The sequence below is a fragment of the Eleutherodactylus coqui genome, chromosome 5 (genome assembly GCF_035609145.1).
Source record: "Eleutherodactylus coqui strain aEleCoq1 chromosome 5, aEleCoq1.hap1, whole genome shotgun sequence".
In the NCBI taxonomy this organism is placed as follows: domain Eukaryota; kingdom Metazoa; phylum Chordata; class Amphibia; order Anura; family Eleutherodactylidae; genus Eleutherodactylus; species Eleutherodactylus coqui.
The window spans coordinates 20,634,851-20,647,259 of NC_089841.1; the positions used below are offsets into that span (position 1 = coordinate 20,634,851).

Genomic DNA, 12,409 nt, shown 5'->3' on the forward strand with positions numbered 1-12,409 from the left:
AAGTTTTATTATAAAGAAAAATCCAGGAGTGCTGATCTGTCCATTGATTGTCTGCAAAGTTCTATTTTGGATCCTGGGGTCCGGATCTACTACTGGATCGTGCACTTTTGGCTTAAGTATGCCTTTGTAATACATTTGGTTGTGCTGCTATCTACTCATCACGTTTTACAGCTTAAAGACACGTATGATCACGTCCCAATAACTGCCCCCCACTACAAATATCCAAGTTTTGCTTTGCAAATGGGTAATGTAATTCGTCACTATCAATTTAGGGCTTTGCCCTTTGGTATCTGTACCGCCCCTAGGGTATTCACAAAAGTAGTGATAGAAATGATAGCCTACTTTAGGAGAAAACAAATCCTTATCTTCCCCTATCTGGATGATTTCCTGTTGGTGTCAAAATCAGTGGAAACTATATGCCCAGATTTGTCCATAGTCTTGTCCACGTTGAGCGACTTGGGATGTGTAGTAAATAGACAAAAATCAGACCTGATCCCAGGTATGCAGAAAATATATCTAGGAGTCCTCCTAGATTCCCACACCCATGAATCACGGCTCCCCCCTTCCAAGGAAAAGGACCTCATCCAATCAGTATCGTCCCTATGCCAGGCAACGTGAGTTTCCATTAGGGACGCAATGAGACTTCTTGGCCTGCTAACAGCCTGTATACAGATAGTCCTATTGGCCCAAGCCCATACCCGACAGCTGCAACACTTTATCCTTGCCTGCTGGGACAAACAGCAGGCCTCCCTAAATAATAAGGTGAGCCTGTCTGTTCAAGTTCAACAGTCCTTATGCTGGTGGACTTCCCAGAATAAACTTAGACAAGGTAACTCTTGATCACAAGAGCCCTCCATATCTGTTACAATGAATGCAGGCAAGAGGGGGGTGGGGAACACAAGTAACTGAACTAACTTTTTAGGGAACCTGGGACTCTCGAATAGCTGCATGCTCATCCAATTAGAGAGCGTTAAGAGCGATATGGAAGGCCCTTTGTGTGGCAGATCCCCACCTCAGAGGAAGGCATGTCAAGATTCTGACAGAGAACATGACAGCCTTATCGTTTGTTCATCACCAAGAGGGAACACGACACCCGCACCTTCATCAATTGGCGGCAAGGATACTACGCTGGGCAGAATCAACGGTGCTATCCCTCTCAGCAATCCATCTGATGTTATCTACAAATACTGTTGTGGATTTTCTTAGCAGACAGTCTCCTCCCAGGAGAAGGTGTGTAAATCAATGGGCTGTCGAGCTCCTAACACGTTAGTGGGGACGAATACAAACCAACCTATAAGGTACCATAGCAAGATGGATCAGAACGGCCATCCGGGAGGCATACAAAGCCAGGGGTCTCGATCCTCTTGAAAATATCAAAGCCCACAAGATCCCCTTTTCCGTCGTGGGCAGAGAACGCACAGGCCACCGCTGAGCAAATTTGTAAAGCGGCTACCTGGATCAGTCTGCATTCATAAAGCACTATAGGGTCAATGTACAATCTAACAGAGACCTGGCGTACGGACAAAAAGTCCTCCAGGCAGTAGTCATACCCTAAGAATATTAGTATTTGGTATTGCTCCATAAGTAAATGGGGCCGTCGTGATGACAACCGGGGGAAAGAAGGGATTACTTACCATTGGTTCTATTTCAGGGAGTCATCACGCCGTTCCATAGCTCCCTCTCCTAAAAAATATTTATGTTCTTTTTCAATGTAAAATGATACCGAATAAAGGTAAATTTTGGTTCAGTATACATTGTCCACCATAATCATTTGAGAGTCACTGAGGAGATGGTGGAGGGGAGGTGCTTTAAAGGCTCTTCCTGTCCCTACTGAGGTCAGAGGGCAACCTCCATATGTAAATGGGGCTGTCGTGATGACTACCGATAAGTAATCCCTTCTTTCAGGCGGTCTTTATTTTTTTTTCTGACGTTCATCGTTCTGGGTAAAGAATATATTACTTTTGATAGATTGGACTTTTGTGGACGCAGTGATACCAAATATGTATTTTGGTTTTATTTAGATCTTACTATAAATGTGGTAAAAAGGTGTTTTGTTTTTAAACTTTTTTATTCCATTTTTTTAAATTAATTAGTAAAACTTTATACAGCTTATTTTAACTTTTTTTTTTCTTTATTCCCAGAGGGGACAACAACTTGTGATGCTTTGATCGCTCCTGCAGTATGATGTAATGCCATGGCTTGATGTGCATTTTGTTAAGACAACCCTGGAGCCATTTAGAAGGCTCCCGGCTGCCATGACACCCACACAGCTCCCTGTGATGTCACTGCAGGGGGCTGTACAGAACACCTGAATATCGTTCAGGGAATTTAAATGCCTCTGTCAGAATTGACATTGGCATTCAAAGGGTTAACAGCTCCGATCAGCTGTGCGGCTTATCAGAGCTGTTGATGTCGGCTGTAAGAAACAAACAGCGCCTGCGCTGTATGGAGGGAGATCGCCATGTGATCTCATACATACCCTGATGCTGCAGCATGTAAATAGATGCGCTGCAGTGTTAAGGGGTTAAACAGCATGGCTTCCTCCCATGACTTGTATGCCCTGTCTATAAGTTCAGCCTCGTCTCAGTGTCGCAGATTGCCTGTGTGCCGGGGATGGAGACGGGATTCAGCAGACTGAGTGAGGAAAGAGGAATAAGATGGATGGAGAGAAGAGTGCAGGCAGTACCTGCGGGGGGCTAGGGTCAGTCACTCAAGGGTTACTCAGAGTGACAGCTCTCCGCTGGGGTCTACGAGGGGGAGATGCATTATCACTGCTCTGTGCTTGGCTGTACGTGGGACAGGGAGGGGGAGACCATCAGATTATAAGGTGCAGGGAGACTTCAGGAAGATGGATGCTTGTAATAATATGTCTTATGGTCAGAAGAATCCGGTAATCATGTCTTATTATCTGTATGTGAAGAATGACTTCAGTGTCCGTCTGTGTTTCCTCCAGTTCCATCCAGTAAGAGAAGAACCCCAGAGAGATGTCCCTGTCCTCTTCTTCCACAGGACCATCTGGTAGGTGGAGATGTTCCTCTGATCTGTAGAAGGCTGTGAAGCTCTTGTCTTCAGTCTTATTAGATGTCTTCTACTTGTGTGATGAGGCCGGTGGAGATGGCAGGATTACCGCTGACCAGAGACATTAGATCAGTTGTGTCAAACTCATTGTCACCGAGGGCCACATCAGCATTATGGTGGCCTTCAAAGGGCTGATTGTAATTGTAATGAGGTCCCCTATTGACCCCATTAGTAGTAGGGTCAATCACAGTGACCACGGTATTCATACTGTCCCTGATAGTAGCCTTAATAGTAATAGTGACCCCATTAATAGTAGGGCCCCTCACAGTGGCCCCAGTAGTAAGAGTGAAGCCCCCTATTGGACTCTGGCATTGCCCTCACCTAGCCTACATCTTTGGCCCGGCAGCCACTGGTTAGTCTATGACTGCTGACCTCTTCCCTTAGCGTCTGTGCTGCTGGCTGGATGAATGGAATGCTTATTGGGGGCTGCACGGCCGGTGGGTCACATAACATGAGGTAGTAGGCTGGATTCGGCCAGCGGGCTTTAAGTTTAACATGTTTGCATTAAAGGGGTTGTCCCGAGAAAGCAAGTGGGGGTAAGCACTTCTGTATGGCCATATTAATCTATATATATATAAAATTGAATGTATGTCTGTGTGCGTGTCTGTTTGTCCTTTATGCGCTACTACACCATTCATCCGATCGCCATGAAACTTTGGGAAGTTGTTAAGTACACTCCTGGGAAGATTATAGGCATAGTACAAATATCCTACGATAAATGGCGCGCGAGCGTCGTCGAAAGTTACGCCCCCCCCCCCCCCCACGTAGATCGAATAAGTAAGCCAACTGCTATTGGGATGTCATCACTGATGTCATCAACATCGGACGCCCTTGAACATGCCCCAACATGTTCTATAAAGCTGCATTGTGATGTCATTAAGGCTCTATTATGACACGTACAGCTTGGAACCACTAGAGCACGCCAGCCAATTACCATTGGAGTTGGAAGTGGGTAAACAAGTACTAGGATATCTTCCTAAGAAGCCACAGCAGCCGGATAAATTGTATGTTCCACCCAACGGCTATTTTATTCAGCCCGCAAGGGGGAAGCAGCGGCCTACAAAATCTCATTCAGGTAGGTAGGTTCAGTTCTTGGAGGTTGGGGAATGCTTATGGGCAAGGCCTTATGTCTCATCCCAACTCGATTATTCAATTCTATGCGCAAAAGAATTAGCGTCAAATTTTTCATACCGAATGTAATTCTCTCACTTCCCAATGTCATAGAAACTTGAAATTTGGCATGAGCATTGACTATGTCATAAATAGGAAAAGTTAATGGGTCCCAACTCGATTATTCAATTCAAAGCGCCAAAGAATTAGCGTTCAAATTTTACGTACGGAATCTAATTCTCTCATTTCCTGATGTCATAGATAGATAGATAGACTGTATGCAATAACCTAGATAGATAGATAGATAGATAGATAGATAGATAGATAGATAGATAGATAGATAGACTGTATGCAATGACACGTACAGCTTGAAACCATAAATACTAGAGCACGCCAGCCATTTACAGTCAGTCTCCATTGGAGTTGGAAGTGGGCAAACATGTACTAGGCTATCTTCCCAAGAAGCCACAGCAGCCGGATAAATTGGATGTTCCACACAACGGCTATTTTATTCAGCCTGCAAGGGGGAAGCAGCGGCCTACAAAACCTCAGTGGTCGCTGCTGCCGTCATCTAGATATATAAAAACGAATGTATGTATGTATGTCTGTCTTCGCAGCAACGCGCGACGGGTACGCTAGTGCACTATGTAATATACATCGTGCATTAAATATGAGCCATACAGAAGTTATTCACTCACTTGTCTCCGTCCTCGCGCTGTCTCTGCGTCCCCGTTGCCATGGTGCCGTCTAATTTCTTCCTCAGCAGTCTGTTTTAGACGTGCTTGCGCAGTCTGTCCTCTCCCCGCTGTGAACGAGCCGCTCCAGCGTGCCCGCGCGATACAGCTTGTCTGCGCATGCGCAGACGAGCTATCACTGCACGGGAGCAGCGTTTCATTCATTACAAGTGCACGCCTCCACCGATGACATCAGTCACCTGCTCACGTGACCGGCGTCTCGGGAACGCGCATGAAAGCCTCCTGGAAGCACGGTGCACCGTGGAACGCACCCTGGGACATCACAGGCGCCATCTTGGAAGAAGAACTTTATAAGTTATTATTTCTTCAAAACGGTAAGTAGGAAGCGGTTTATAACCGCTTTAAAGGGCTGCTTTATGCCGGGGGGTGACAGGGGGAATGGGCTAATAGAAAATTTTGAGGTTTTGGCTCGGGACAACCCCTTTAAATGAAAGAACGATCAAGGTCCATTTTTGCTAAAACTTGATCATTTTAATGTGAAGGTTTCACAACTCATCAGGCTGAAGGTAAACAATGAAGTTGTATTGTGAACCCTGTAATACATGCAGGGAACATCTCTAAAGCTGAAAACATGGCTGACAGTTATATAATAGAAAGACAATGTTTATAGCTTTACCTTAAAGTGCCTCTATGGTGAAAACACATATTTCCATCCCTGCGCCCCTCATCTGATTGTCTGTCATGCTCTGAACCTGCCCTATGTGTAGTAAAGTCACTTCCACACAGTGCAGACTCCTCTCTGATGCTTATCAGGCACCATCTTGATGTAGAAATTTTTCCTGATTTCTCTTTCATTTTTCTGAGCTACGAATCCTGTGATGCGTCAGCACAACATGACATGAGCAGCTATTGTCAGTACCATCTCTGCCTGCTGGGAGGTATTATCAGTATTCACCTAATCATCAGGTAGATGGAGATATTCACTCTGTAGAAGGGCTGTAAAGCTCTCTAGTTCAGTCTTACTATACGTTTTACACTCATATATCCATTATGTAGTTTATCCAGCATCATGAAGGGACGGCAGGATAATTGGTCTGTATTTATCCTTTCAATCTTCCTTTGGAAAAACAAACAAAAGCAATATAGTAGCATAGTCTGTAAGGAGAAAAAAGACATGTCCCCCCAGATCAGCCTAAACACCCCACCCCACCCCCACCCTCCAAAACCATCACCACCAAATATTGATTAAAAAAAACAATCAGGTAGAAGCCAATTTCCTCCAATCTTGCCATCTGAATAATCCCCGGATCAGCAAGCCTGTTGCAGGTATTAATGGTTATAATGTATAATATTACATCTCTAAAGAAACACTCCAGGCCCCTCTTGTACTCTTTTATCAAATTTACCGTTACTGCGTCCTCCGGCAGAGAGTTCCTTAGTTTCACGGCTTGACATACAAAGATGTCAAGCCGTGTCTGAAAGATGTAGAAGCCTTATTTGCTGTAGAAGTAGAGAGCGCCCCCTTGTTACAGTCCTGGGTATAAATATATGATGGGAGAGATCTCTGTATTGACCCCTGATATATTTATATATAGTTATTAGGTCCCCCCTCAGCCGTCCTATTTCTAAGCTAAGTAATCCCAGTTTTGATAACCTCTCTGGGTATTGTAGTCCGCCCATTCTGTTTATTATTTTAGCTGACCACCTTGTACCGCTCAAGCTGTGATATGTCCTCCTTGAATACTGGTACCCAAAACTGTCCACGATATTCCTTGTGTGGTTTGACCAGTGACTAGTAAAGACGAAGAACAATGTTCTAGTCATGTGCCCATAGGCCTCTTTTGATGCACCCTATGATCCTATTTGCCTTGGCAGCAGCTGCCTGACATTATTTGTTTTATTTAAGCTTAATGATGATGATAATTATCCGTTCAGCTGTATCTAATGTTCGGTCCCTTCATGGATCAATGTTCTCCACGCATTTCTGTCATTCACCGCTTCTTTCGGGTCCGCAATTGACATGATTTGTGGTTGCTTTGTGGTCTGGATATGAATTTCTCCAGCAGGTTCTGGGGTATTCCGAAGCTTCCTAATTGCAAAACACTAATATACGCGCGTAAGAAGACTTCAGACTGAGACACATGTCCAGTTTGAAGCTTACAGAGAGTTCTGGGGGAAAAACAATTCCAGAGCTTCTTTTATTAAAACACATAATACCTGCCCTTTATGGGCATATAACATATTACATACGTAATGTATATTTATTTTTATTGGTTAAGCTATAAAGAATCTCTTTCCCCCACCCTCCGCCTCCTCAGGCCCCGTGTACAAACTAAGCCTTTGTCTCCTCAACATGTGGTCAGGCAAAGACCAGTTCCTTTGTCCCAGAAGTTGAGGTGGGAGTGGGGGAGGACTGAAGAGTAATCCAGCATTACTTTCAGCTCCACTCCATACCTATGTAATTTAACCCTAGAGTGGCTGCATTGGAACTTTACATTGGACTATTCTTATAGCACACTACAGAGTCAAATCACTACAGCTGTGTAATACATCTAGTTTATACAAATCAATAGACATTTTACACTAATTAATCATAATTTCTACTACACTTGATTGCATCAAGCCACTTTGCTCTTTGTTGTCCTGATCTTCTCTTTCCGCTGACCTAGCCAAGCATCAGTACTGTTTCCAGTGAAATAGTGCGCATCACGTGGCCATTAAAAGAGAGTTGCTGTTTGATTTTGGCCTCTATTAATGTTTTCGGTTTGACATGATCTAACTACCTTGTTCGTTGTCATGGCAGTCCAAGGTATCTACAGCATTTTTATCCCGAACCATAGTTCGAACACATCAATTTTCCTTAGTGTCCAACTATCGCAACCCTTACGTCGTTATGGAAAAGACTATTGCATTGACCAATCATTTTTTTATTGCAATACTAATTTCTTGTCCGTATCATTAGGGGACACAGCCATACCTTGCGTATAGCTACTTCCAATAGGAGGCGACACTAAGCAAGAAGTGTTAACTCCTCCTACTAGCTATACTCCTCCTGCTTGCATTACGCTAATCAGTTTTTAAGCTTAGTGTCTGCAGGAGGCAGATATGTCTTAGTTTAGGTCATCATGAAGACTTTGCTTGTGGGAATACGGGGAGACAGGGCTTTTCCCTGGCCTCCCTGACCAGCGGTGGCAGCGGCTGTGGAGGTCGCGCCACCGGAAGGGGACATAAATCTAGGCCCAGGCTTACTTGAGGCCTGCCTCGCGGCCAACGTAGATCTTCCCTCTTGCCATGGCAGCATCGCTTGCCGCCTTCCTCGCTTCAGCGGGCCATCCCCGGGCACTGGAGTTCAGGGGGTGATAGTTGGAGGAGCCAAAAATTTAGTCCTCGGCTCAGACCTGGAATTAAGCCACGCCCACATTGGGTCAGCGAGGGAAAGTGACAGACAACCCACTACAAGACTGGGATGGCTGATCTCTCCTCCTTTCCTGCCTCCGGCCACTCCTTCTTTCTCAGAACTTCTGGCTGAGTTCCTCGCATTAGACCAGCCGTGTGTGCGCAGTCTGCTGCGTCTGAATTGGGAGTCGGCTTCTCTGCGAACCCAGGAGCTCCAGCTGGGGCCTGACAGCCTTGGATAGGGTAAGCTCCGCTGAGGCAACTTCCTCCTGCGCTGTACTCCTCCTGCGGTCTTCACTTGCAGCATTTTGCCCAGTATTTTGTGCACAGTATTGTTAACATCACATCCGACCCCAGACCGGAAGGTTCTGGACAGGCTACAGGTAGAGGCAAGTTTTATGCTTGTGCTCATTGTAATGCGAAGCTCCCTTGCGGTCAGTCTGAGCCCCGCTGTGCGAACTGTCTCCTAGCCCGGCAAGCTCCGGGCTAGGAGTTGAACAGGCAGCTGTACCTGAATGGGCCCAATCCCTCACTGCGGCGGTCGCTGACCTAGCTAGTACATCTGCTGCGATTTTATGCAGGCTGCATTCAGACGGAGATGCTTTTTTCTCAGAGCGGTCACGGGGTAGGTCACGTAAAAGACGTAGACCCCATATCTCCAGGGAGTCCTCCCATAGACCCCATATCTCCAGGGAGTCCTCCCATAGATCCCATTGCTCCAGGGAGTCCTCTCATAGATCCCATTGCTCCAGGGAGTCCTCTCATAGATCCCATTGCTCCAGGGAGTCCTCTCATAGATCCCATTGCTCCAGGGAGTCCTCTCATAGATCCCATTGCTCCAGGGAGTCCTCTCATAGATCCCATTGCTCCAGGGAGTCTTCTCATAGATCCCATTGCTCCAGGGAGTCCTCTCATAGATCCCATTGCTCCAGGGAGTCCTCTCATAGATCCCATTGCTCCAGGGAGTCCTCTCATAGATCCCATTGCTCCAGGGAGTCCTCTCATAGATCCCATTGCTCCAGGGAGTCCTCTCATAGATCCCATTGCTCCAGGGAGTCCTCTCATAGATCCCATTGCTCCAGGGAGTCCTCTCATAGATCCCATTGCTCCAGGGAGTCCTCTCATAGATCCCATTGCTCCAGGGAGTCCTCTCATAGATCCCATTGCTCCAGGGAGTCCTCTCATAGATCCCATTGCTCCAGGGAGTCCTCTCATAGATCCCATTGCTCCAGGGAGTCCTCTCATAGATCCCATTGCTCCAGGGAGTCCTCTCATAGATCCCATTGCTCCAGGGAGTCCTCTCATAGATCCCATTGCTCCAGGGAGTCCTCTCATAGATCCCATTGCTCCAGGGAGTCCTCTCATAGATCCCATTGCTCCAGGGAGTCTTCTCATAGATCCCATTGCTCCAGGGAGTCCTCTCATAGATCCCATTGCTCCAGGGAGTCCTCTCATAGATCCCATTGCTCCAGGGAGTCCTCTCATAGATCCCATTGCTCCAGGGAGTCCTCTCATAGATCCCATTGCTCCAGGGAGTCCTCTCATAGATCCCATTGCTCCAGGGAGTCCTCTCATAGATCCCATTGCTCCAGGGAGTCCTCTCATAGATCCCATTGCTCCAGGGAGTCCTCTCATAGATCCCATTGCTCCAGGGAGTCCTCTCATAGATCCCATTGCTCCAGGGAGTCCTCTCATAGATCCCATTGCTCCAGGGAGTCCTCTCATAGATCCCATTGCTCCAGGGAGTCCTCTCATAGATCCCATTGCTCCAGGGAGTCCTCTCATAGATCCCATTGCTCCAGGGAGTCCTCTCATAGATCCCATTGCTCCAGGGAGTCCTCTCATAGATCCCATTGCTCCAGGGAGTCCTCTCATAGATCCCATTGCTCCAGGGAGTCCTCTCATAGATCCCATTGCTCCAGGGAGTCCTCTCATAGATCCCATTGCTCCAGGGAGTCCTCTCATAGATCCCATTGCTCCAGGGAGTCCTCTCATAGATCCCATTGCTCCAGGGAGTCCTCTCATAGATCCCATTGCTCCAGGGAGTCCTCTCATAGATCCCATTGCTCCAGGGAGTCCTCTCATAGATCCCATTATTCCAGGGAGTCCTCCCATTCACAGGCTGCATCTTCGCGATCCCGATATTCATCGGTGTCCTAATCTACGTCTCAGATGCAGCAGTCGTCCATCCCAGTGTCCAAGGATACTAGTCTCTCGGAGGGGGAAATCTTTCGGTCTTCATCCCCCTCGGACTTGGACGAGGAGCAAGCGTCTAAGCTAGCTGCACTGATGGACAGCTTGATCATGGCAGTGCAGGACATGCTTCACGTATCAGAGGAGCCAGCGGCAATTCCGCCTGTTGCCGTGTCCTTCAGGCAGCATAAACGCCCACGCCAGTTATTTCCCACCCCATCAGGACTTCGAGGTGGTCCTTGAAAGGGAATGGGAAGTCCCCAACAAATGCTTGAAGGGACCGGGGAAAACATGGGACATCGCTTATCCCTTTCTGGAAGATCTCGTTAAAAGGTGGTCGGTACCTCCCGTAGTAGATCCGCCTGTGTTGCGACTGTCAAAACACACCACTCTTCCCACAGCGGACGCGGCATCACTTTCTGATCCACAGGATAGGAAGCTAGACTCCTTGGCGAAATATACTTTTCCGGCAGTAGGCACTGCGCTACGACCCACTTGCATGTGCAAAGCAACTAGGCTGGGATATTCTTGCGGGTGCTCTGACCAACGAGTTGCTGGATACCGCGGATAACATCATTCAGGCCGGGAATTTTGTCTGTGCGGCGAATTTGGCAAAATTCCTAGCCCGGGTGTTAGCAGCTTCTGAGGTGTCTTGCAGGACACTCTGGCTGAAGAGTTGGTCAGCTGACACGTCCTTTAAAAAGGCGCTGACCAAGCTCCCCTTTGGGGGCAACAGGCTGTTTGGAAACAAGCTGATGCGACAAGCGGGAAGAGCACGTTCCTTCCGCAAAACGCGGTTAGAAGAGGAAAGGCTCCGCAAAAAGAGATCCTATTACCAGTCCTTTCGCCGCTCAAGCCCACGTACCTCGTCTGGGCAATGGTCCCAGGCCAAGAAGAATCCGCAGGAGCAAAAGAGAGGCCTCTTTCAAAACCAGGACCTCTTGGCAGCCTCACTCCTGTGTGCCGAAAGCTACGGGAGCAAAGCTTTCAGCATGAAGTTCAGCCCCCACCCGGTCATTACAGGGTGGGGGGCAGACTCTCCCTATACAGGGACACGTGGCTGGTGCACGTGTCCGACTCTTGGGTGCGGGAGATTGTTTCCTCTGGCTATGCCATAGAGTTTGCGACTTTCCCTCAGCATAATTTCTTCAGGCCAAGGTTAGTGAGGGTTCCAGAAAGGACGCCACAGCTTTGCGTGGCAGTCGACCACGTGCTTGCCCAAGGAGTAGTCATACCAGTTCCACCTTCTCAGCATGGATGGGGTTTCTATTTAAATCTGTTCGTGGTCCCCAAAAAGGACGGCATGGTCAGATCGGTCCTCGACCTGAAGCGACTGAATCGTTATATCAAGACGAAGCATTTCCGCATGGAGTCAGCGCCTCTATGGAGCCCGAAGAGGTTCTCTCTTCGATCGACATCAAAGATGCACATCTACATATTCCAATGCACAGATCCCACCAGCGTTTTCTTCATTTCGAGATTCAAGGAAGTCACTACCAGCTCGCGGCCCTGCTCTTGGGGTTGTCCACAGTGCCACGAGTATTCACAAAGGTACTCGTGGCGGTGATGGCTCTGCTCCACACCAGGGATATTGTCACCATTCCCTACCTGGATGAAATACTGGTTAAGGCACCGTGTCAAGTAGACAACCTGGAAAGTCTCCGCATAACACTACAGACCTTGGAAAGGATCGGCTGGGCCATCAACCACGGCAAGTCGTGCCTGGTCCCAACGCAGAGACTGGAACTCCTCTGTTTCGTGTTCCTCTGTTTCGTGTTCGAGGCCACTCTTCCGATCAATATCTAGGAGCTGCGGGCGATATGGCAATCGCTGCAGCACTTTGCTCCCCACCTCAAGGGCAAACCTGTTTAGATTCAGACGGACAACGTGGCGGCGGTCGCTTACATCAGTCACCAGGGAGGCACCCGAAGTGTGGG

The 12,409-nt window shown here is 47.7% G+C and overlaps 1 protein-coding gene across 1 annotated transcript in view; it reads left to right on the forward strand.

Moving 5' to 3' along the window:
- Positions 1–12,409, forward strand: part of LOC136628985 (zinc finger protein 585A-like) — a 52,323-nt gene that overhangs the window by 15,733 nt on the left and 24,181 nt on the right. Inside the window, exon 3 of the mRNA XM_066605070.1 lies at positions 2,954–3,018. Coding sequence (XP_066461167.1) covers positions 2,954–3,018 — 65 coding nt within the window. The remainder of the gene's footprint in view (positions 1–2,953; positions 3,019–12,409) is intronic.